Below are 26,561 nucleotides of genomic sequence, written 5' to 3' on the forward strand. Positions count from 1 at the left end.
CCGAAACACGATAGAAAATTTGACTGAACAAGAAAATTCGACAGAAGAACAATTCGTCCTCCAAATATGATTATCAAATAAAAAATATTCAAAGTCTACTCAAAGGAAACCCTAAAACAAGCTTATATATATCCCCAAACCTAACCCTACTAGGATTAGTAAACATCAAAACGTAAAATTACGAAACTGCCCTCTACTAAATTAACCCATAAAAAAATACTAAAAAAATAGAAAAATCCATCTAAACAATCTCGAATCGCGAAAATCCATCGTTAGTCACAGCCAAAGGCGGTGAGTATTGATCAGCACGCCGTTTCGCTTCAGCCGACCAAATTTGAGCTCAATCCGATATCGTTGACTTCAAGCCTGCTAGTTCGTCCAGTCGCATAATCGATCCGCCGGTCCCCTAGGTGCATCAGACCTCTTTGTCGTTTTGATTGAACATGAAGAAAGACCATGAAATGATTGCCATCGATGACAACCTTCATTTTCAAACGGCAAAATCAATACCCCTTTGGATTGGTTTGGTGGCATGTCACACGGAGAAATAGTTTTTATCGCTTTCTTTTGATGATCTTCTTGACGACTTTAGACTCACTTTCTGCTGATTGGATGTTCTCTCTTTAGAGCCATAATCAGATTTTCAGCTTAAGGATGGTTTCCAGCATGTTTCCATACATGGATTTGAAAAATGAGTTCAGAAAAGCTGTAGGGAGATGACAACTTTTGGGGGTAGTACGCCCTCTTTCAACTGTTACACATTATTCCTTGAATTTTCATTTTGTTACGGCGGTTTAACCCTCTTTCTACCTGTTTAGGCAGTTGGTGTTGATTCTTTGATGATCTAATGAACATGATTGTTAAGGGGAAATCTCTCATTTACCCATGATTTATATGAAAAATGAAAAAAAATAGAGAAAAATAAGCCAACTAGGATAATGGTAATGAAATTAGAAACTAAAAGCTGTTATAACTTTGTCTATATAACAATGGGAAAAGTACAAAAAAAATCTTAAACTTGGTACATTGGTGTGAATCCAGTTCCTAAACCTCTAAATTAGATCTATTTAGTTTTAAACATTTTGCATTTGTGTCAATTGAATCAATCCGGCCAATTTTGACTGAAAATTGTGGACATGGATCCAGCCGTCATTATATAGCGCGGCTCGCACTAACGTGGACAATTCCTCTTAACTTCTCTTTCTCTTTCTTTTTTTTTTTTGGTGGGGGGCCGGGCTTGAAAGCCAATGATCCTCATCGGCATTGGGCAAGGGCCACCACGCCCTCACTGGCCATTGGGCAAGGGCTCATGATACCCTCGCTAGATCTGGGCCAAATGAGGACGCTGCGGCCCTTGTTGGCCCTGGGTAAAGTGAGGCCACGATGCCCAGATTAGGCGAGGGCTGATGATGGTTGGTCGGCGACTCTTGTTGGCTCTCAGCGAAAAATAATAATATGGAGAAGAAAAGAAAAGAAAAGAAAATCATAAAAATTATTAAAAATTCAAAATATTACTAAAAAATGTTCACGTTAATGCTACGTAGGACAGCTGGCGTCCACGTCAGCGATTTTCGGTTAAAATTAGCCGGATAGACTCAATTGACACAAACGCGAAAGGCTTAGGACTAAATTTGTCTAATTGAAATTTTAATGACTGAACTGGCACCGATATGGTAGGTTTATGTCTTTTTTTGATACTTTTCCCATATACCAATAGAACTAACGAGATATTTTATGAAAAAGAGATACAATTAAGTGAAAAGGAAATATGCCTCAATATCAAAAAAGTCAAATAACAAAAACTTGATTCTTTACTTATTTGTAAATAGTTGGTAACGCAAAAAAAGAAAAAACTATTGATCAAGACAACATATTTAGAGAATTACCTTAAATTTCGGTTATTCATCTCCGTTTAGGCTTTGAGAACATCATTTTCTTTTGTAATCAATTCTCACATATTCTGTTTATCAATAATCTTTTAAATTAATTAACTATTTAAGTATACATAATGATTAGTCAATTTTTGTCATTTGACCTTTTTATTATCAACGCCTTTCTACCTTTTTAGGCAGTTGGTGTTGATTCTTTTTCTTAACATATTTTATTTATTTTATTAAAGCGGCTATACTTATGGACTTTTAACAAATTTTGATTGTTCAATATGATCATTGATACTTTTTTCTCATTAAAATTATTATAATTGATTTAGTTTTCTCCCATTATCCGTAATTTTATATTTTATAACATATCTAAGAACAAATCTTATTACATGCCAAGGGTTCGTAGGGCGTAGGGTGCAAAATACTATTGGATTAATCTTGCCAACATATATTGTGTAACTTTTGTTTTGCATTTGATCACGTCATCGGTTCTCACGCAGATTCCCGAGCAAAATAACTTGCTCCTAGCTATGGTGACAATATGAGTAAATTGAAACTTTTTTGTAGAAATAATTTGGGTTATTACCACGAAAAACCCTAAATTGGTACACTTGTGATAAATTTACGTCAAACTAATTTTTTGACTACCAAAAACCTTAAACTAGTACACCTATGATAAATTTATACTCCGTTAGTTTCCGTTAAAATTTACTGTCAAATTGTTTAATTAAATGACACATGACAGTTGACGACTGTACCAATGTTTTACCCTCCGTTTGTCCCAAGTGTACAAGTTTATGGTATTTTTGCATTAATTCAATTTAATGGAGGGTAAATTTGTCACAAATGTACTATTTTGGAGTTTTTGGTGGTCAAAAAATTAATTTTGAGTAAATTTGTCACAAGTGTACCGGTTTGGGGTTTTTCGTGATATTAACCCAAATAATTTTGATCATACACGTATATTATGCTTGAAGAATCAATACTCTAGTGAAAATGCAGAATTAATTTAGCAATGACAGATTGAAAGTTTTTGCAGTGAACAAGATAATATGTCGGCCAAATAATCTTTCTTCACCAATGACACTAGAAAAAATCAACCTTGGTTGGAAAATGAACGGGCCTCGATGGCAGCCTTGTAGTGAGTGCCCAACAACTGTTTGAAACAATTCCGGAGAGGCATGTAACTGGCGACCGGAACGCCGTTCTGGATTGACAGCTTTGGCCCCTTTGTGCCCCTGCCGTCGGTGAAACAAGCGTTGAGGTGGTTGATGTGGGCTCGAGTGCATCTGACGGGGAGCAGGCTCGGAATGGCAGGGATCGAGTGAGGGGAGAAGACGACGTTCCAGTCCTCGATATGTCTCGAAAGATTTCCAATAGTCAAATTCCGAAAGATGTAAAGAAAAAGGTAAGAGACAAAATACAGAAACGAAACACGGACGCCCCAAGACGTTTGTAAATGTTCTCTTTTGGACTTTTTCCCGAGCGCCCGAAAGAGTTCAAATCGATCTTAGACATCATTAAACTAGAGCAAGATAATGGATGATTGACAAAGGCCTCGTTGGTCCAACCCCTTAGGATTTCGTTTGTCTCCCGAAAATTGAATAATTTAGAAAATATTCCCATAAAAACGATGGCTTGCACTCCTTGAAATAACTAGTTAATGAAAAATATTTTCATTATCAAACTTTGCCGTGAATCGGGAAAAATATTTCTCATCCATTTATTTTTGTCAGCGATCGTTCTTAAGCAAGATGTTTTGAGGAAAATATTTTGTGAATCACTCATTTTTTGCGAAACAAGGAGAGCCTAAAAGCACCCACGTGCGGGCAACAGGCCGTGTCGACCTGAACACGACGTGGCCTGGCAAGCCTAAGCTCACGCCGTGTTGCGCGCAAAAAAGAAAAGAAAAGAAAAAGAAGGGGTCGAGCCTAGCATGGTCCCTTTGCTTCCAAGCCCAAACCTCATGAACTTAACCAAGGCGCTACCATGGGAGAGATGGTTATCTCCGAGGAAACTCCTAAAGCGATTGCAGCGCCGGCTTCACGGCGAAGAACATCCTGTGCTTGGAATTTCATTGGAAGTCCTAAAACTTGTCGCGACAGTGCAATTGAGTTCTCCCGTGCATATATCCCTAAAAAAAAATAGCGCTGAATAAGAAATGGCATATCTGGGATGCAAAAAAACTATTGTCCTAACAACAAAACTGCCGCTGATAACATCAAACTGCTTGTCCTTGCACGTAATATGATCATCTTGAATTATTCTCATATGAAAATCATTCAGCTTTATTAAGCCGTGCAGATTGCTGCTGCATAGTCACTGATGCCATAATTAGCACGATGGCCACTAGTTTATCAGTAAGAGAAGAGTCAATCAATTGCATTGGGGCGGAATATGGAATGCGATTCACACGCAAAAGCCAAGTGGGTGGGAAAGCTTTTGATGTCTGTTAAATACTGCAGTTCAGTTCACACCCAAAAGCAAGTGGTTTCTATTGAAGACAGAGGAGATTGTGCAAAAGCGTGTCAACATAATCGCCTGTTCGGCATGCAAAGATCACTGCCATGTCCATAAGCATTTCCATTTAGTTCTCGTTTTGGTGTTCGCAAGCTGTTTAATGAGCTTTACAAAATCGTGCACGTATCTCTAAACTAGGCTTGCTTGTGCGCGTTAATATCATCTATTTTCATAATGAATGCGGTGTGTGATTGTTGATGCCCGGGAGGAACTGTGAAGATAGAATTACTTGCACACAGCAAAACATTCCACAAAATTACTGCAGTTCACACCCAAAAAGCAATTGGTTTCTATTAAAAATCACCGCCTTGTTCATCAGTATTTCCATTTAGTTCTCGTTCTGGTATTCGCGGGCTGTTTAATGAGCTTTGCAAAGTCATGCACATATCTCTAAACTGGGCTTGCTTGTGCACGTTAATCTAATTTATTTTAGTAATGAACGCGGTGTGTGATTGTTGATGCCTGTGAGGAACTGTGAAGATATAATTACATGCACATAGCCAAAACTTTCCAAAAAATTACTGCAGTTCACACCTAAAAAGCGATTGGTTTCTATTAAAAATCATGGCCATATTGATCAGCATTCCATTTAGTTATGGTTCTGGTGTTTGTAGGCTGTTTAATGAGCTTTCATATCTCTAAACTGGGCTTGCTTGTGCGTGTTAATCTCATCTATTTCAGCAATGAAGGCGGTGTGCGATTGTTGATGCCCGTGATAACTGTGAAGATAGAATTACTTGCACATAGCGAAATCATCCAAAAAATACTGTAGTTCACACCCAAAAGGCAATTTGTTTCTATTAAAAATCACTGCCATGTTCCTCGGCATTTTCATTTAATTCTCATTCTGGTGTTCGCAGGCTGTTTAATGAGTTTGTAGAGTCATACACATATCTCTAAACTGGGCTTGCTTGTGCGCGTTAATCTAGTCTTGCGTCAATGCTCATGAGGAATTGTGAAGATAAAATTACTTGCACATAGCGAAACCCTCCCAAAAATACTGCAGTTCACACCCAAAAAGTAAGTGGTTTCTATTGAAGATCACTGCCATTTTTATCAGCATTTCCATTTAGTTCTCGTTTTGGTGTTTGCAAGCTGTTTTGATGAGCTTTGCAAAGTCATACACATACCTCTAAAATGGGCTTGCTTGTGCGCGTTAATCTCGTCTATTTTAGTAATGAACAAGGTGTGTGATTGTTGATGATAGTAAGGAACTTGTAACTCCTTCGGTCATCATCTCCTGTCACCGTTTTCATGTCGTTCCTCTATATAAACAACACTCGACTCCTCCAAATTCCCCACATCCTTCATACCATCACGTTGCATTGAGTTCGAGCTGTCCAATACGAAATGGGGTTCAAGAAACTCTTCTTCTTAGTTGCCTTGGCGCTCGTGTCAATCCTCGGGATCGCCGAGAGCTTTGACTTCCACGAGAGGGACCTGGCGTCAGAGGACAGCCTGTGGGACCTGTATGAGCGGTGGCAGAGCCACCACGGGGTGTCCCGGAGCCCCGATGACAAGCACAACCGGTTCAACGTGTTCAAGCAGAAGGTCATGCACGTCCACCGGGTGAACCAGCAGGACAAGCCCTACAAGTTGAAGCTCAACAAGTTCGCTGACATGACCAACCACGAGTTGAGGAGCTCGTGTGCTGGGGCGGACGATGACCACCACAGGATGTTCCATGGGGCGCAACGCGGCTCCACGAGCTTCATGTACGAGGACGACACTCTGGTGCCCCCGTCTATTGACTGGAGGGAGAAGGGCGCGGTCACCGATGTCATGCACCAACGCGGCTGCGGTATGTATACGATTCACTGCAGAATTTTCTAAGACTATTTCACATCTCTTATTTTAATGAGGTCTTGAGTCGCTATGCATCCTAAGATTCTTCACCAAACCCGATCATTAAATTTCACATATGTCTCATTTCAGTTTCATTAAATTTCGATTGCTTGCAGCTGAATTTCATGGTGTTGTTTTTTATGGAACAGGTTGTTGCTGGGCATTCTCGGCCGTGGCAGCGGTCGAGGGAATCAATTACTTGAGGACGAACAAGCTCCTCTCTCTTTCCAAGCAAGAGCTGGTGGACTGCGCGTCCCCACCAAACAAAGGGTGCGAGAGCGGGCACAAGGAATATGCATTCGAGTTCATCAAGGAAAAGGGCATCACGTCCGAGTCGAATTACCCGTACCAAGCTATCCATGGGACCTGTGACGTCGCCAAGGTTAATTAACCACAATCTTAGCTCAACTCTATATCCTATGAAATGTTGTCATTAATCTATAAATTTCCCTTTGAAAACGCAGGTGAATTCTCCTGTTGTGTCGATCGACGGATACCAATATGTGCCATTTAACAATGAGGATGCGCTGCTGAAGGCGGTTGCAAATCAGCCCGTTTCTGTGACCATCGATGCCAGCGGTGTTGATTTCCAATTATACTCAGAGGTAAAATTTACTCGATATAAATCTGACTGGAGATAATTACGAGTAATTAGCAGACTTCTCGTCCTTGCTTCCATTTAAAAAGCTACTGAATATGTTCATTGGAACCGTTCTTATCGGCGAAACTATCAGGGCATATTCACTGGACAGTGTGGCACGAGGCCAATTCATGAAGTCGCGATCATCGGCTATGGGAGCACTCTCCAGGGGACCAAGTACTGGATTGTGAAGAACTCGTGGGGTCCGGATTGGGGCGAGAAGGGCTACATAAGGATGCAGCGTGGCATCGCTGCTAAGGAAGGGCTCTGTGGCATAGCCATGCGGGCCTCATACCCCGTCAAGAACTCGAATAATCCTGGTGGAGTTTATTCCTATTAAGGATGAACTCTAAGCACTGACTCAAGATTGACTAGTGATAAAGAGTGTCTTGGCTTTCATTTGTTTCCTCTGTTTGAAGTGGGCATGTCCCGTCACATAGACACAAATAATGTCTGCTCCCAATGATTCCTTTATGCGTGTTCATAGGGTCTCATAGGCAGCGAGATAAGTTGGTCTTTCCTAGAATTTTATTTTAATGATGCGAGATCTACAATGATTCAATTCCTCTGTCCTAGCACATCTGCATGATGCACCTTCATCTGTATTGATGGAGAAACAATCCCAATACGCAAGTGACAACTACAGCAATCGTCCAATCAGATCTGCATCTGAAGTTCTATGCCTCATAGCATATAAATGACAACTAACGCAATCGTCCAATTAGATCTGCATCTGAAGTTCTATGCCCGATAGCTTATAAATGAGGTTGTGCTGAGTTCTTGAGCTTCAAGTCTCCAACAGATAAGCTTCCATAAGCTGATGATTCACTTCAAAAACCCATCTTATCTACGTAGCGCACAAGCAGGCCAAGTACACTTCCATTAGAAATTAGGTCCCCAGCAAAAAGGCCTATTAAGCAAGCCCATGATAACCCTGTACGTAACCCAGCACGATCCCTACTCCGGGTACTTCCCTTCGATCCATCCGCAGCAAATGAGGGTCCGTCAAATACGAGCAATGATAGGACGACTCTATCGAAACAATCACTACATCAACAATTATGACATGATCAACGGACTTGCTTGTGCGCGTTAATCACATCTATTTTAGTAATGAACGCAGTGTGTGATTATTGATGTCCATGAGGAACTGTGAAAATACAATTACTTGTACATAACAAAACCCTCCAAAAGATTACTGCAATTCACAACCTAAAACAAAGTGGTCTTTATTAAAAATCACTACCTTGTTTATCAGCATTTCCATTTAGTTCTTGTTCTCGTGTTCGCAAGCTATTTAATGAGCTTTACAAAGTCATGCACATATCTCTAAACCGGGCTTACTTGTGCGCATTAATCTCATCTATTTTAGTAATGAGCGTGATGTGTGATTGTTGATGCCCGTGAGGAACTGTGAAGATATAATTACTTGCATGTAGCCAAAACTTTCCAAAAAATTACTGCAGTTCACACCCAAAAAGCAAGTAGTTTCTATTGAAGATGATTGCCATTTTTATCAGCATTTCCATTTAGTTCTCGTTCGGATGTTTGCAGGCTGTTTAATGAGCTTTGCAAAGTCATGTACACTTCTCTAAACTGGGCTTGCTCGTGTGCGTTAATCTCATCTAAATTAGTAATGAACGCGGTGTGTGATTGTTGATGCCCGTAAGGAACTTGTGGCTTCTTCGGTCATCATCTCCTGTCATCGTTTTCGTGTCGTTCCTCTATATAAACAGCACTCGACTCCTCCAAATTCCCCACATCCTTCATACCATCACGTTGCATTGAGTTCGAGCTGTCCAATACGAAATGGGGTTCAAGAAACTCTTCTTCTTAGTTGCCTTGGCGCTCGTGTCAATCCTCGGGATCGCCGAGAGCTTTGACTTCCACGAGAGGGACCTGGCGTCAGAGGACAGCCTGTGGGACCTGTATGAGCGGCGGCAGAGCCACCAACAACATTGACAAGCACAACCGGTTCAACGTGTTCAAGCAGAAGGTCATGCACGTCCACCTGGTGAACCAGCAGGACAAGCCCTACAAGCTGAAGCTCAACAAGTTCGCTGACATGACCAACCATGAGTTGAGGAGCTCGTGTGCTGGGGCGGACGATGACCACCACAGGATGTTCCATGGGGCGTAACGCGGCTCCTCGAGCTTCATGTACGAGGATGACACTTTGGTGCCCCCGTCCATTGACTGGAGGGAGAAGGGCGCGGTCACCGATGTCATGGACCAAGGCCAGTATGTATACGATTCGCGGCAGAATTTGCCAAGACTATTTCACTAAATTGGCATGTGTACAATTGGTTTAGAACTAATTGGGTAATTTTTCCTCAATTTTATCTAGGCAAGAAAGAAATCTACTTTCTAAATATTGACAAAAAATGTAACGTAGAATAACTCTGTGCATCTTATCATCCTATCATTTATACTATCATCATGAAATAAATTGGACCTATCTCAATCATTAATTTCCCAAATGAATTAAAATGTTAATTTACCTTCCACGAATTTCGGTTTTTAATGATTGGATCTTTTCTATCCTAAATGAAATAACCATACCAAAAATTTCAAATTTTTAAATATTTTGTCTTCCAACAAATATGTGTACACGTTTTAGCTTTGTATGCTCTATCAACTATATCTTTCTATCATTTGATGTTCTAATATTTCATAATAAGTTGATTTCACTTAATCATGTAGCAATGCAATAATAGGATTGAAATCTGATCACATCACTTGACGTGCAACTATTATTGTAGCTTTGACAATACTCTTCTCTCATATGTTGCTTTTGTTGTTCATATCTCGAACTGACAAAACATGTAAAAAGCATCTTGACTTATTTCGATTTCTAAAAACAGTATGTATATGTTCTGAAAAAATTGGAATGTGTAATATTATTGGAGCTTTCACAACACCTGTGTCACGTAGTCTCGTCCAATATATTCTCCATCCATCGTCTTGTTTATGATTTTGTCACACCCCGAAATCTACCAGGATAGGGGATGATACGGCCGTCCTTCCACCTGAAGGACGCAGCCTCAAAGCACCCAAAAGTCTCAATGACATCGCTCTCGCTCTATTGGCTGCTAAACAAAAAACCTGAAAGATTGGGGAAAGAGGGGGGTGAGCAACGACAGCTCAGTAAGCAGTGCATATCTCTTCTAAGCAGATCGAGCAACCACTATGCATGTATACATAAAGCCATACCAGAAACTCGTACTTCAATCCAAAGATATAATATATATGTCAATCAAATACGAGTTATTTTATTTCATCAAAACTTTATACAAGTCCCAAATACACGTTTAAATCCATCATCACAATTCAAACTATCAATGGTCAAGTCCATTGATCAATCTCTATAAAAACCACATCAATGGTCCATTCCATTGACTAATCTCAAATCACACATCAATGGTCTATTCCATTAATGAATCTCATCAAAAGCACATGCCGATGGTCCATTCCATTGGCTAATCTCATATCACATCACACATCAATGGTCCATTCCATCGACCAATCTATTGCTCAATATCTAACCATGGTCACGACACAAAGCCTTGTGACAAGGCTACCAAGATTCCCCCTTGGCAAGGTCTCCACCTACAAAGCCGGTGGCTCGGCCCAGAAGGATATCCTAAACTCGGTATGCATACCCCCAAAGCCCCTCAATGGGCTCACAGCGATATTGAGCATCAAACAATCATCATCCAATATCAGAAATCCAATCCCGAATACATTTCACAAACCAAATAAATAACTTTCTCGCAACACGGCTCATCTGCCGAAAATACATTTTGTAAATCATTTCTTAAATCATTTCCGAGCTCATTTCATAAACTAGTTCGTAATGCAATACACATATGTATCCTTTCACAATACAATTCCAAAACGATTCTCAAATACTAAAAAGTAGTAAATGCCCGATCCATACTTTTATGCAACAAATATGTTCTTTCACAACTCGTACGATTACTCAAATTCTTATCACTTTCAAAATATGAGTTTATAAACTCAAAGAAGAGATAACACTACTCACCTGGAATCCCCAAAAATCACACAACGACGCTCACTCGAACCGACGATCTCGTAACCCTAACAATTAAACGATAATCGATGTCAAAACCAAGTAAAATACTACGATAATTACGAAACGGCTAAATGACGCTCAAATGCTAACAAGACAACTCAAAGACGCCCACAAATTGCTCATCCAAAGCTATTATCCAAATCGTCCGCAATGCGGAACTTGAGCGCAAAACTTGATCGCGTCATAACTTTCTCCATCGAACTCCGATCCTAGCAAACTTATAGTCAAAAGAAAGCCCGTTCCAAGTATTACAAAAGCCCCAACTTGGCCGTCCCAAAATCGAGCCAAAAACCGACGAAAATCGGCCTAAAGCCCGCTGGTCGCGCACTGTTCACCTTGCGCGGCTAACTTAAAAAATTCATATCCGGTAAACCGTAAGTCCAAATCAGGTTCCGCAAAATCCCACGGCTCCATAGCACCCTAAACTATCAATTCTATATATATACGCAGCTCAACAACTCAAAAATCGGACTTCGCAGCTCTAATTTCCCAAAATACCGAATTTAAACCCTAAATCGGAAAACTTTTCCGATCGGACGAGCGATGGGCGCAAGTACGTACCGGGCGTTGCTAATCGAAGTTGAATCGGCTTGGCGAGGTCCCACGGCGCAAAACCCTCTCTTCTTCTTCTTCTTCCTTCTCTTTTCCTCTCTCTTTCTTTTCTTCTTTCTCGGTTTTCAACCGAGTGAGCTCTCGGTCTTCTCTCTCTCTTTGCCTTGCTTTTCCTTTTATAAAGCAATTCCCACTTTCTTTCTTTTCTTTGACTTTTCAACCCCTTTTTCTTTTTCTTTTTCTTTTTTTTTTAATCCATATTTTACAGATTTTGAGCCTCCAACTTACTCCTCCAAGGAAAACTGGTACAAGGTCTTTGTTTCTGTGCAACAACACTTGACAGACAAAATCATAACATCATCAAACGTTCGATGCTTATTTACTCGTGCTCACATTGTATACGCAGGCTGCTGGGGCGAGACAGCAGGTGAATTCATGTGTCAAAAAGCAGACTAAAGGCCTCATCGAGGAGCTCGTCCCTCCCTGTTCGATCGACAGCGACACTCTGCTTGTTCTTTGCGAACCGCTCTCTATATTTTCCTCCTCAATGGTGGCTCCATTAAAGTCCCCTCCATGACTATCAACCACAGGCGACCTTTTATCGTCCCCAACAGTTTCAAAGTCTTGTGTCTTCCTTATAAGAGAGTGAGTAGCATTGAGGATAGGCGCGATTTCTCAATGTAAATGTTCTGTCTCTGGTGGAGAGGCTTAGCTCGAAACGCGAGTCTTTATATGCTATCTCCCACTCTGGTCATTCGACGTGCGCAATTTCAGAATCAAAGCGTAAAATATCCTTAGGGTCAAAGCCTCGGGGGCTCTGCAGGAGCTGGGATTGGAATTGCCCTTCGACCGCAAAGAAGGGGGCTCAATGGAGATGGTAAAGCCAGTGGAGGAGCGGAATCTCTTTGTCTTGCATATATATTCCACAAATGCTTCATCGAAGTCAACAAAAGAGGAACCGAAGCAGTCGGCAGCTTCAGCTGATCTTTTGACGTTAGGTGCTGCCCCTTTTTTTGTCGTAATTAACAAAAGTCGACTTCATGGCCGACCACCCGTTTTTGTTCTTGATCATGGAGAAAGATTCCAGCACTGTTATGTTCCTGAGTGTTATCTTGATCCTGTTGCTGAGAGATCAGTGAGTGTGGAATAAAGACCGATGAAGGATCTCTTTCTTTTGAGAAACATGAAGTTGAGCTCATCTTTTCAATATGCTAACTGCTGCGGTGCTGATTCTCAAGCACAAGATGGTGCCACGCAATGCGTCAATCACAGTTACTCTTCACCTCTCTCCGACGCATTAAGCAGAGATTCGATTCCTCACTCTTTCTTTCTCTTTAACTTGAATATAGTAGTTGGTGCATAAGTTGCAGGTCTAGGTTCACTTCTATAGAGTGGCTCTGCAGTACTCTTTACAAGGCAACCAGTGAGCTACTTCTCATGGGAAAGACTTCCTCCAAACCCGGTCCAGCTCCCAAAAAAATGGACCTGAGAGAATCGATAGCCGACCAGACCAGCGTCGCTCTTTCCCTCTCGAAGCATCTCCTCTTGACCCGGGCCAAGGACGCCAACCTCGTCTTCTCTCCCCTCTCCATCCACGTCATGCTCAGCCTGATCGCCGCCGGCTCCACGGGGCCCACCCAGGACCAGCTCCTCTCAGCTCGTCGCCATCGTGCTGGCCGACGGCAGCGCCGTGGGCGGGCCCAAGCTGTCTTTTGCGAATGGCGTTTGGATCGATAAGTCGTTGCCTCTCAGGCCTTCTTTCAAACAGATGGTGGACGCGTCTTATAAGGCGGCTACTAATCTTGCTGATTTCAAAACCAAGGTTAGTTCTTGCTCTTTTTCTGTTTCTTTCTTCGGGTCGAATACGTGTGGGCTTTCTTGAATTCTTTGGTCAGATGTTGGTGAGAGGTTGAGTGACCGCGCTTAGTTATTATAAGCAAGTAGGTGTTCTACCCACTTGCTGTTTCATGGGTTTAACGCTCTTCCGTGCATTGACATGTGAGTGTATGTTTTATCCATGAAAACACTCTCGAAAATCACTTCCTCTTCTAATTTTTCTTCGGTTCAGGAAGTGAAATACTGCTTGTAATTGGTTGACTTGTTAAAACCAAAGCTCCTGGAACGGAACACCTGGTCTGGTTAAGGCATTTGCTCTTTCTTGTCTGCTTGCTTTGGATTTCTTTTGGGTGTGAAATATGCTCCAGACTTTGCACAACCAATATGAGAATCCCCTAATTTGAGCTCATTGTAACTCGTGGTTAGAGGCCTACATGATTAACATAAAAGGGTAAAGGTCTTGTTTTGCAAGCTAATAGTCGCACAATCTCGTAATAATCCGTTGATGAGCTTCAAAAGGAAAAAGTTGGATCGAGATACGTCGTTCAATTGATTCACCTGAACGATCATATAAAATTCACTTAATCAAGGCTTTAGATGATTATGCTTGAAACTATCAACTTAGAAGGGACCTCGGTCGTGCCCTCTAAACCAGCTGCAGTGTGTTTACGGAGATTTCCTTATCCCTATCATATTTTTAAGCATATTGAAGACGTAAACTTCATGCTCCCAGAAGGCAAATCGCTAGTGCAACAAGCTTTATGTCACACCCCAAAACCTACCAAGATGAGGGATGACACGGCCGTCCTTCCACCCGAAGGACGCAGCCTCAAACCACAAGGAATCCGACTCCCAAAAAGTCCCAACGACATCGCTCTCGCTCTATTGGCTACTAACCAAGGAACCTGAAAAGATTGGGGAAAGAGAGGGGTGAGCAACCACAGCTCAGTAAGCAGTGCGTATCTCTTCTAAGCAGATCGAGCAACCACTATGCATGTATACATAAAGCCATACCAGAAACTCGTACTTCAATCCAAAGATATAATATATATATCAATCAAATACGAGTTATTTTATTTCATCAAAGCTTTATACAAGTCCCAAATATACGTTTAAATCCATCATCACAATTCAAACTATCAATGGTCAAGTCCATTGATCAATCTCTATAAAAACCACATCAATGGTCCATTCCATTGACTAATCTCAAATCACACATCAATGGTCTATTCCATTAATGAATCTCATCAAAAGCACATGCCGATGGTCCATTCCATTGGCTAATCTCATATCACATCACACATCGATGGTCCATTCCATCGACCAATTTATTGCTCAATATTTAACCATGGTCACGACACAAAGCCCTGTGACAAGGCTACCAAGATTCCCCCCTTGGCAAGGTCTCCACCTACAAAGCCGGTGGCTCGGCCCAGAAGAATATCCTAAACCCGGTATGCATACCCTCAAGCCCCTCAGTGGGCTCATAGCGATATTGAGCATCAAACAATCATTTTCCAATACCAGAAATCCAATCTACAAATCAATCTCATAAACAACCAAACAATTAACTTTTCACAACATAGCCCATCCGCTATTTTCTCATACCATTTCTCAAATCATTCATAAACCAGCTTCACAAGACAATACATATATATAAACTTTCACGACACATTTCATAATATGTTTCCATAACCATTTCATAATTCTTCATAAATCAATATGTATAACCTTCAACAAAAGAATTCTTTTCATAAAGAATTTTCTCAATTCATTTCACGATAATCAATATATAAGCCATTCTAGAAATGCTTTACCATAACATTTCAAATAATCAACAGGGTAGTAAATGCCCGATCCGAACTTTTATGCAATAACAATACTATTTTAAGTTCTATATATATTTCAAGGCATGGGTTTTACAAAACCGAAGAAGAGATAGCACCACTCACCTGGAATCCTCAAAAATCACACAACGACGCTCATTCGAACCGACTATCTCGTAACCCTAACAATTAAACGAGAATCGACGTCAAAACCAAGTAAAATACTACGATAACTACAAAACGGCCAAACGATGCTTAAATGCTAACAGGACAACTCAAAGGCGTTCACAAATTGCTCATCCAAACCGATTATCCAAACCGTCCGCAACGTAAAACTTGAACGCGAAACTCGATCGCGCCATAACTTTCTCCATCGAACTCTGATCCTAGCAAACTTATAGTCAAAAGAAAGCCAGTTCAGAGTATTACAAAAGCCCCAACTTGGCCGTCCCAAAATCGAGCCAAAAACGAACGAAAATCAGCCTAAAAACCTCTTGTCGCGCACTGTTCATTGCACGCGCTGAACTTCAAAAATTCATATCTGGCAAACCGAAAGTCCAAATCGAGTTCCGTAAGATCTCACAGCCTTGCAGCACCCTAAACTACCAATTCTATATATATTCACAGCTCAACGACTCAAAAATCAGACTTCGCCGCTCGAATAACTCATAACTCCAAAATATAAGCCCTAACCCCGAAAAATATTCCGATTGAACGAACAATGGGCGCGAATACTTACCGAGCGTGGCGATACGAACGAACTCCGGCTTGGCGAGACTCCTGTGGCGAGCACGTGCAAAAACCCTTTCTTTCTCCCTTCTTTCTTCTTTCTTTCCTCTCTTTCTTCTTCTCGGTGAGCTCTCGCTTCTCTCAGCCGATGGTCTCATTTTTCCCCTTTTATAATACTTCTTTTTATTCTTTTTGACTTTTCAAACTTTTTCTTCTCTTTTCTTTTCCTTTTTCCCTTTGACTTTTTGACCTTTAAAACTCATACTTTACACTTTACACTCCCAACTTTCCCATTTTTCATCAATGCACCGAGTTTCCACAGATTGACTAAATGAGCATTCGTAGCAGAGGCAAGTATTGCCATTGCATCTGGCTACTCTGCACTTCCTGCCATAGCCATAGATCATATAAATGTAGAGAACTCGAAATGACCTCATTAGGAAAAGAAATTTAAGCATAGCTTTTGGAGACTGCATGGCCCCCAGCTGTGTCATCCCCAAACGTAGGTAGCTCAGGTATTTCTAATTAGGTATTTGCATACTTGTCATGATCAAGCGATTTTAGTATGGCTGTAGACTGGAGTGAGATGTGACATTATAGGTGTTTTTGGAAAATATTTTTGGAGATTAGCTCTGCAGCTTCTACTAATGGTTTTCTCACCGGGCTTAACTCAAAAATCTTGGAGGACTGACTAATTATGCAATCGCCTTGTTAAATAACATCTTGTGTTGTTGAATACTTCAAATCAGTTGCAATTTCGACTAGTCAGACTGGCAGATCATGTGGTATGAATACTCGTATGTTGCCTTTGGCAGGACTTTTAGCGGTCATCTATTGGAATATCAGCATTTCACTTTGTCGGTGCATGGAGTTATACAAATATAGTGCGACCCTTTTCTGTAGCGATTTCTTTGCGGATGGCCAGACCCTTTTTTTGCGTACCAATTATTTTCTTGGTTCTCTGATCTTTTTTTTCTTTTTTTGCCTAACTTTTTAATATAAATAGTCTGTCTATACTATGTTAAGCTGTGAAACCGATGATTTTATTCTTTCTTGAGTCTTGGTTAAGAATGTTGTTCTATGCTAGTTAACTCCAGTATTGACTTGTAACTTACATCCTTATCTAAACAGCTCGATTTTCAGTTGAACTCCAATCTTTTTGAAGTTCATATACGGCAGTACTTTCTATTTGTTAATACAATGGCGTTAGTTGCCTGCTTTTTGTATTACATGATACTCTATGTTCTGATCAGAATAACTCACAGGCTGTTAAGGTGACCAGCGAGGTTAATGAGTGGGCTAAGAAGGAGACCAGTGGCCTTATAAAGGAGGTTCTTCCGGCTGGCTCAGTTGACGGAACAACCCGACTCATTTTCGCGAATGCCCTCTACTTCAAAGGTGCTTGGACTAACAAGTTCGACTCTTCAAAAACAAAGGACGACCACTTTTTCCTTCTCAGTGGGAGTTCTGTTTGAGTTCCCTTCATGACTAGTGAGAAGAAGCAGAATGCCAAGGCGTGTGAGGGTTTTAAAGTCTTGGGACTTCCTTATAAGCAAGGGGAGGACAAGCGTCACTTTTCAATGTACTTATTTCTCCCAGATGCGAGGGGTGGACTCCCAGCTCTCGTGGAGAAAGTCAACTCTGAATCTACCTTCCTGGATTGCCATCTTCCTCACAAACAAGTGGAAGTGTGGGGAATTTCGAATCCCGAGATTCAAGATATCCTTTGGGTTCGAAACTTCAAAAGATCTGAAGATGTTGGGATTGGTATTGCCGTTTTCAGGCAAAGGAGGATTAACGGAGATGGTGGACTCTCCTGAAGGCCGAAGTCTCTATGTCTCGAGCATATTTCATAAATCCTTCATCGAAGTTAACGAAGAAGGAACAGAAGCAGCCGCCGCTTCTGCTGGGGGTATTATGCTGAAGAGTTTACCGGAGAAGATAGACTTTGTGGCTGACCACCCATTCCTGTTCCTGGTGAGAGAGGACATGACCGGAACGATTCTATTTCTGGGTTAGGTGCTCAATCCACTAGCCGGCTGATCATATGTCAACTAAGAGCATTTGTATTCCAAATAGATATGAACTAACATGAGAGGTTGTATGGTTTATTGCATGTCTAATGCATTAATCTATTAATACACAATTACAAAACGCTAACCTTATTGCGTCGAATGAATTATTATCAAATGTTCATGGACACCTACGGTCTTCCTATCCCTATACCAATGACTTGTACGGTGCCGAACTCTTTATTTGATGGTTGAGTTGAATTAACTAATGTTCAGTTCGAAGGGATAAAATGTTTTTTCTTTGAAGGATAACTCTGATTGCTAAATCGGAATCTTCTGATAAATATTTATTTGTTGATGACTAGACTTGGACTTCAGCTTTGCGGCTTTTGTATTATTTTTCCTAATAAAAGTATCTCGAATATCGTTTATAGTTCTTAATCAATACAATTTTATTTCGACCTCTAAGAATCAGTGCATATTAATACGTTGGAACTTTGCGTGTTCAAAATTAAATATCCCAAATCAGCTTGAACACATATATTGCCACAAGACCTTGAATTCTCACTTTCTCTTTGCACAACTGTACGAATAATCAGCTTGAACACATATATTGCCGCAAGACCTCAAAAGATTGCGACATCCTCTATTCTAGCTCAATAGGTCCAATCTCAGGAACTGTTGAGAATGCCCGGTTTACTGCCATGACTGATTGTTGCGGTAATGCAAGAGCGCGGTAGTAGTCAGAAGACATACGATAGAAAGTTTTAAGTGCTCTCGAATTACTATTGCTGGTGAGGGCACTGTATCACTGGTTGTACTACCGCAGTTTTTCGGACTCTTGTACAAGGCACAAAGTTTTTCATGGTCATCCCAAATTATGCAACTCCTTTGCAAAGCTGTCATGCGAATTATACTTTTTAACATGTTTTATCTCGTGGCACTTATCTATGTTAATCATATTTTAATGTTCTTAAGTTGCTTTGCGGAGACAAAGTCAAAAACCGCATGTAGTTGTCCCAAGCATCAGCTTCTCTTCGGTCTTCCCCACTATGAGAGAGAGAGAGAGAGAGAGAGAGAGAGAGAGAGAGAGAGAGAGAGAGAGAGAGAGAGAGAGAGCTTCAACTGCTGATACAGACAAAACAACAATCTCCACTGTCTCTCAATTAGGTTAAGTGCTTCTTCAGATTGGTTGCATAGCTTGAAGCTCAAGTTAAAGAAGTGAGAAGTTCTTCGGTTACGGTGCGCATGGCAACAATTCTGTACTCGAGAACTAATTCTGCTTAGAAATGATTCTTTTTTATTCTGTGTCCGGAAATTGATTTCGAGCATTTGAAGGCATTTGGTAACGATTTAAAATTTCCATTCCCGGAATAGAAAAAGAACAGAAATTCATTTGGTAACTGCATAAAATTTCTTTTTATTAATAATATTTTTAAATATTTAAATATTTCTTTTTCTTTTTTTTTTCTTCTCCTCCTTATCGGCTATGGCCTGGTCGCCGGCCATAGGCCGGGGCCGGCGAGGGCGAGGGCTGGACCCTCGCGGCCTGGGCAAGGGTCGCTCTCGTCGGATCTGGCGAGGGTTGGATTTTCGCCACCGCCCTCGCCTAGGCTGCGAGCCTCAAGGGCGGCCCTCACCGACTCAGGCAAGGGCCGGAAAAGGCCAAAGAGGGCGATCCTTGCCTAGGCCGCGAGGGCCGCGCCAGCCTTCGCCTATGTTACTAGTCGCTAGTGGCTGGAGAATGAAGAAGAACATAAAGAATGGGAAAGAAGAAGAACAAAAAAAAATAATTTCTTTTCCAATTCTGATTATTGTTCTCAGAATCAAGAAGCTACTTTTTTTTGCTTCTTAATTCTGTTTCAAAACTTATTCTGGGAACAATTTTTTGCAAATTTGTATCCGTGCACAAAAATTTTAACAAACAGATTTCTGTTCCCAAACTGATTCTGGGAACAAAAGAACAGAAATTTTCACTATTTGATAACTTGCCAAACGGGCTCTTAGTTTATTGGTTATGGAACCGATGCATATGCATGAATTATGTGAATTATGTACTAATCACATATCCAACTCTTTAGGTTGGTCATATCGTACTTGACCCTTTAAGTTTTTGGGTTTATATTAAGAGCTCGACAATTTACATATTCAAGTTAGTTTCCTCGTCATGGCGAAAAAGCCACTTTCGATTACTTTAAAAAATCACTTTCTAATTCAAAACACGAAGGACGAGTATATCAACCATCAATGATGATACTCACATTAATATATGATTTGAGAGAAAATCATTAAAGTATAAAGATTACAAGTAAAGTTAATGAGAAATTCAATGTAAAACAAATAATTACATCCTATCGTCACTTATGCGACTCATTAAATATGATTTTTTTCCTTCTATATTAAGTATTGATCAAGATAGTGTCTATGGAGAGCAGATCTTTGATAAATGAAGATGTTCATGCATGGTAACTAATTAATGTGTATTGGCCCTAAAAAAAAAGTTAGTTGCTTTTCAAGATCTAATAAATTTCTGTTAACTCATAAAAAAGTTATGAATTTTAGATTATCCAGGATACATCCAAAATTCTTACGTTACTTCTTATGAAGTTATATGAATAATTTCAATACTGCAAAAGGATTCGGTGTCTTATCATGAAATTTATAAGTGAAACTGATCACATATGTATCATAAAACTGATGGTTATATAGTTAATTTTATCTCTAATTAATGTTTCTTTTTCATTATATGATGTTTGCATGTAGTTTCTTGTCGGTCTGGGGAGTAAACAAAGCCAAGAACTAGTATCAACTAATATTAATTTGCCTTTGTATGTTAGATAATACTAAAGGGACAGAAGACCCGATTATATATGGATGAACAAAACTTATGCATAATCAAGATCGAATGTGGAAACGTGAATAAGTCTGTACTAACCTCCAGACATTGATGAAGTTTGATTGATAACATGAGTCGTCAAGCGTCGAACGGTCAGTGAAGGGTATTTCTAGCCAATTGCTCTCTTGAACGTGAATGTGTGTTTTCTAATAATGAGAGGTTTGGCTTAGAAGACCCCTTTATATCCATTCACCCCCTTTCATACGACTTCTTCCATCAAGAAGTCGTGTCTTTTAGGCGGTCACAATTTAATGGACAATTATCACGCAGCAACATAACGTGGACAATAAAGGTTAATGAAATTAACTGAGTGTGGAAATAATAAACCGAATGTGGGATCACATTATTGACATTATAACATTGTATGCTGGATGTTTGCTTGCATTCAAACTGTTATCCAAGAAGAATTTATGTAGTACGCCATTCGATACGACGTATTACTGGTAATGACCGTGTCGAGGCTGATGAGGCGAGGCGCGAAGTGAATCCTAGGTCGAGAAAGAGGCAAATGGCCTGCACAAGGAGCTCCTCTCTCCCAGCCCGCACTATAAAAAAACATGGATTTTGCCACGAAAATTTGCGACGGGGAATTTTTCGTCGCTAATTTGCGACGGATTTATTTTCCCGTCGCAAATTAGAGACGAAAATTATTCGTCGCTAATTTGCGACTTAATTTTCCACGAAATCAAAATTCATCGCAAATTAGCAACGGAAGCAAAATCCGTCGCAAATTAGCGACGGAAAAAAAATCGGACCCAAATTTGCGACGGAAAAAAAAATCCGTCGCAAATTTGCGATGGAAAAAAAAATCCGTCACAAATTTGCGCCGGGAAAAAAATCCGACTCAAATTTGCGACGGAAAAAAAAATCCGTCGCGGATTTAGCGACGAAAAAATCAAATAAATGTTAGTAATTAAGTAAAATAACAGTTAGTAATAGAAAATTAATTGGTATTAAATCGTAAAATGGGATTAGTAAGTCATGCAAAAAGAAGCATGACTCAATATAAAAATTGGTAAGTTAAAAAACCAAATGGGTAAGCAACTCAAATTAGAGTTGACAATCCAAAACTAATTGGTAACTTAATTGGGCAAAAGTTAATGAGGCACACAAAAAAGTTGATAATTTCATGTAATAGAAGGTAAATTCAAAGCTGGTAGAAAATTAGAAATGTATTTTTGTTAGAGATAAGAAAAGTCGGTCATTTCAAAATAGAAAACCAAATACAAGAAGGTAACATAAAACTAGTTAGTAACTTGATCGAAAATAGTTGGTAATCACTCTAAGGGTACGTTTATTTTGCGGAAAACTTAATGATAAAGGAAAGTGTTTTTCGGAAAATCATTTTCCATGAATACGTTTAGTTTTCATTCGTTTGGTGATATATGATGGAAATCGTTTTCTGATGTTTGGATTTCATTGGAAAATGATTTCAATCTCATGACTTTATTTTAGATCAAAAAAATAAAAGAATTTTTAAATATTTTTATTTTAAAAAAATCGAATTTCTTAATTATTTTTTATTTCTCTTTTTTATTTTTGCAAAAAAATTGAATTTGTTAATTATTTTTAAAATGTCGTCGCTAAATCCGTAGCTAATTAGCCACGGATTTAACGACGAAAATAAACTCTTGCTTCACTTTCCCGACTATTTTTTATTTTCGTGGGTAAATCCGTGGCTAATCAGGCACGGACTAAAATCCATCACAAAATTACACTATAAAAAATAAATTGAGCCTTGGAAAATTAGCGACGAACATTTTGGTCCGTCGCTAAAATTAGCAACAGAAAAAAAATTCCGTCGCTAATTTGCGACGGACAAAGAAGTCCGTCGCTGAATTTAGCGACGAAAAAAAAAGTCCGTACACTAAAATTAGCGACGGACAAAGTTGTCCATCACTAATTTGCAACGGACAAAGAAGAAGTCCGTCGGAAAAAGTTGTCCGTCGCAAAATTTCGCGTTCCCTGCCCTCACTTCCAATTTGCCCGCCCTCACCCGCCATTCTCTTCTCTCTCTCTGCTGATTCCTCAGATCCTCCCTGCACTCGCTGTTCTCCCTGCCTCTCCCTCTTTCGTCTCTCGATCAGATCTGCACTCGCTGTACCCCTCGCTAGATATAGAACCTACCCCTCGCACCGCAGCTTCGATGATGGTGGAGAGGACGCGCCGCCGCGGAGGAGGAGGAGGAGCAGCAGCAGCTGGGCCCCGCGTCCCTTCGGGTTCCCTCGCCCCCCCGTGTTTCCCTCGCCCCCCTCCCTCCCTCGTCCGAATTGGGGGGCGGCGCCGCCGAGCTGGCCTCGAGGTACTTCCCCTTTGGGTGTTCCGGTTGGTGTTCGCTGGATGGGGTCGTCGCGTTCCGTGATTCTTGCACCCGATTCCCGGCTCGTTCGTTTGATTGCGTGCTCCTCCCGTTCTCTCGGGTGCCTGATTGCTCGATTCTAGCTGCGTTCCTGCTCGTTCTCGACTGTTTCGGGTGTAGTTTGGGGTAAAGGGGGTTCTGGTGTTGTAATTCGTGATTTTAGTGCCAGTGTTGTGTGCTGAATTTCAAGCGATGTTTCTGGGTGCGACAGTGGTGTTGCTTGGCTTTTGATTTTCGTATCCAGCGGGGTTCTGTTAGCTGAATTACTGGGCTGAGTGTTCAAATTCGGAGCTTTTGCAATGCTCTCGGGGAAGTAAACTTTTTGGTTGTTGGGTCTTGAATTTACACTTTTCTTTACTTGGGAATGTGTTCAGTTCGATTCCGTTGAAAGTTCTTACCTATGTCTGTGGTTCCCAGAGGAGTATTGGTTAAATAGCGGAAGCTTGCAACTTTTGTTATGCTAAGTGACTGTTGAGTCGCCTTTGGTAACAGAGCTTGCTTGGTGAAGTCGTTCTGACCTGTAATTCAGTTTGGAATTGGCTCCCCCCTGCTTCAAGTGATTTTGGAGGGTTTAGACCATGGATTTCTCAAAACTTCTAGCACCTTTGATTTTTTTTCCCTTGCTTTTTTGTAATTATAACTAGAAGCTACTGCGTTGAAATTAAAAAATAAAAAACAATGTTACTGTGTTTTTAGGTCTTTACAGTTTGTAAAATGCATCTCTTTGGAAGGTATAAATTACGATTTTAGGTGCATAAACTTCTTGACCAAGCTTTTCTTGAAGTTGTGGAGTGTGCTCTGTCAACGAGGTTGGCATCTTATTTTTCCTAAATGATGGTAGATAAGCTCTGACATCTGTTTTAATATGGGTGATGGTATGGCAGTAAAACACTTATCAGCATGGCAAGCCAACTTTGATTGATGGGGATGTATTAACTTGGTATCCTAACCCAGGAAGAATCTCCTAGGATATTGACTCATGGCTAGGAAGGGCAATCAGCAGAAGAATGGGGTTAGTCGTTCCTCACAGAATGGCAAAAAGAAGGGTTCAGAAACACATCAAGAAAGAAGACAAGCTGCTGACGTGAAGATTCCTCCTAAAGAGACAACTGTGAACAGTCATCACTCGAGCAACGTGTCGGCTGAGAGCATGAGTCAAGGAACTGGGAAACTAATGAGTATGGATAAACAAGGGACAGATGCAGCTCAGGGATTAGAGCACCCAGTTCTGTCTGGGGAATCTTCAGGGGATTATATTCAAAATGCATCTCCTATGGGCATGTCCCACGAGAGAGAACAAGGTGGACTACATTGTGATAATAATTGTCAAAATAGCCGAAAAGGTGGCCTGGGCTGCAAGCTGAATGGGCATATAACAAATCTAATAGAAAATGTCCACATATTTGACAATTTAGTTGTTAGAAATGTGAGAAGATCAGTTTTGTGTGTCCTAAAGGCAGCTGGAGAGTGGCTAGAGTCACAAAGACCTTTTGTCATTAATTTAAAAGGTGACATACTAAAGGCTCGTGACTATGTCAAAGTGAAGATTGAGCTGGCCTACCAGGTTGTTTTGAAATGGCTTGTATACTTTGGGAACATAATGTTTCTCTTATCAATGATTTGGTTGGATTGCACTCTTAGGGGAATCGATTCTTTCCTACATATGGGGACTACATCTTTCTTTTCTATCATATGGTGTGGAATTTTCTCAGCTATCGCTATGGTCGGCATGGTAAAGTTTCTTGTGGTCTCGGTAAGTCACTCATCACTTTTTTCCTTTTAGGTCGAAAAGTCACTCATCACTTCACAAGCTACTTTTATTGACTTCCTATTGTATTGCTGGTTCAAGTTATCCTTTCCCATCCTGACATGACCTGTTACCCTGGATCCATTCATGTTTGTATGTCAATATTTCATCCTGAACTGAGCTTATAAATATGTGCAACTCCTCCTTCTTCCTGTCAAAGTAGAAGAAATCAAAATAAGCATAGAGTATTACCTGTTGTCACTTCCAAACTCCTTGGAGCCACACGGTATTGTTGCTGGATTTTATCTAGTAAGATACACATCCTCTTTTGTCTATGTTCCTAGAATTCATTCCTCAGTTGCTCTTTCTGAAATGTTCAGAATAACTCTATTAAGCACTTTTTGCTTCTGCTGCATTCCTTTTTACTGACTGAAGTTTGCATTCATTCAGGTGCAATGATGTTCTTGTGGGTATTTTTGTGGGGTTTGCCGCTGCACTTTTGCTGCTTGCACTTTGTGGCACTGTCTTCTTGTGGTTTTATGGAAGTTTTTGGACAACAGCTCTTGTAATCATCCTTGCAGGTAATGGCTTCGAGGCTTTCTCTTAAAGACTTAACTCGATGTCTGCTATTAATGTGCTTTTGAGTTTGTAAGCTTGCTTAGATCCAATATTCATGTACATGCAGGTATATCATTCACATTGAGCCATGAACGCCTTGCACTTTTCATATCCTCACAATCTATGCCGTGTACAGTCATTATGTATCCTTTAGAAGCTGAATATATTAACATTTAATGTGGAAACAATGTCACTAATTTTGTGTCTAATTCCAGACAATTTATGTTTTGTAGAAGAACAGCTTTGAGCAATTCTGCATAAGTTATGCAAATGAGAGGTTGCAGCAACATTTCAACCGGCATTTGTTAAAACTGGAGCAGGAAGTGAGCATCTCACATGGACTGTGTCTTTGTTCAGTAGTTATATGATGGGTGTTGTCGCTAAAAGCAGGATATTATTTTTTGATTCATTTCTGTCGTCATTATTTATTGTGCAAAGATTAGTTATTGTGCAAGATTATTTATTCTCTCATTATGTGTACTATAAAGAAAAATATTTATGTCATTCTTGTGGAAAATGTAGATGAATGTATTTCATTTTCATATTATTATAATATTTTGATGTTATTAAGTGTTTAATCAATGTTAAATATAAATTCCAAAAATTAATTTTTCTTTTAATTAGGTTTAAAATCAAAAAAATAAAATAAATGATTTTATCGTACGATCACAAATTACAAAAGTTCGTTGCAAAATTAAAATTTCGTCGCTAATTTCGTCCCTAAACGATATTCGTTGCAGAGTTCGTCGTTAAAGAATTAATAAAAAATCGTCGCTAAATTTGTTCATGAATAATGTTCATGGCAAAAGTAAAAAAATTTGGTGGCAATTTTAGCGACGAATTTTGCGACGAATAAAGTTCGTGGCTAATTTGCGACGAATAAAGTTCGTGGCTAATTTTGCGACGAATTTTGTCACGAAATTTGCGACGGATTTTGCCACGAATTTTGCGACGGATTTTGAGACGATTTTTGCGACGAATTATTTGCGACGACCTAGTAGCGAC

General features: G+C 40.2%; 1 protein-coding gene, 1 long non-coding RNA gene and 1 pseudogene across 4 annotated transcripts; all 3 read left to right on the forward strand.

The window, feature by feature from the left end:
• Window positions 1-5,658: 5,658 nt before the first annotated feature.
• On the forward strand, window positions 5,659-7,451 carry LOC115669055 (vignain-like). The gene is made up of 4 exons (XM_056321322.1): window positions 5,659-6,201; window positions 6,395-6,627; window positions 6,710-6,850; window positions 6,980-7,451. Exons 1-4 carry the CDS (start codon window positions 5,751-5,753, stop codon window positions 7,223-7,225), a joined length of 1,071 nt encoding a protein of 356 aa, XP_056177297.1. The 5' UTR covers window positions 5,659-5,750; the 3' UTR covers window positions 7,226-7,451.
• Window positions 7,452-12,394: 4,943 nt separating this feature from the next.
• Window positions 12,395-18,089, forward strand: LOC115663882 (serpin-ZX-like; annotated as a pseudogene).
• Window positions 18,090-22,772: 4,683 nt separating this feature from the next.
• Window positions 22,773-26,109, forward strand: LOC115663878 (uncharacterized). 3 transcript variants are annotated; one of them, XR_008818824.1, is made up of 4 exons: window positions 22,773-23,134; window positions 24,076-25,519; window positions 25,624-25,684; window positions 25,790-26,109. It is a non-coding gene; the product is annotated as an uncharacterized LOC115663878 (long non-coding RNA). The 3 variants fall into 3 exon arrangements; XR_008818823.1 differs by having other exon boundaries at window positions 25,624-26,109; XR_008818825.1 differs by lacking the exon at window positions 25,624-25,684.
• Window positions 26,110-26,561: the final 452 nt, after the last annotated feature.

The sequence above is a fragment of the Syzygium oleosum genome, unplaced genomic scaffold (genome assembly GCF_021117445.2).
Source record: "Syzygium oleosum isolate NSW1041296 unplaced genomic scaffold, Sole_v2.1 Sole_v2.22, whole genome shotgun sequence".
NCBI lineage: Eukaryota > Viridiplantae > Streptophyta > Magnoliopsida > Myrtales > Myrtaceae > Syzygium > Syzygium oleosum.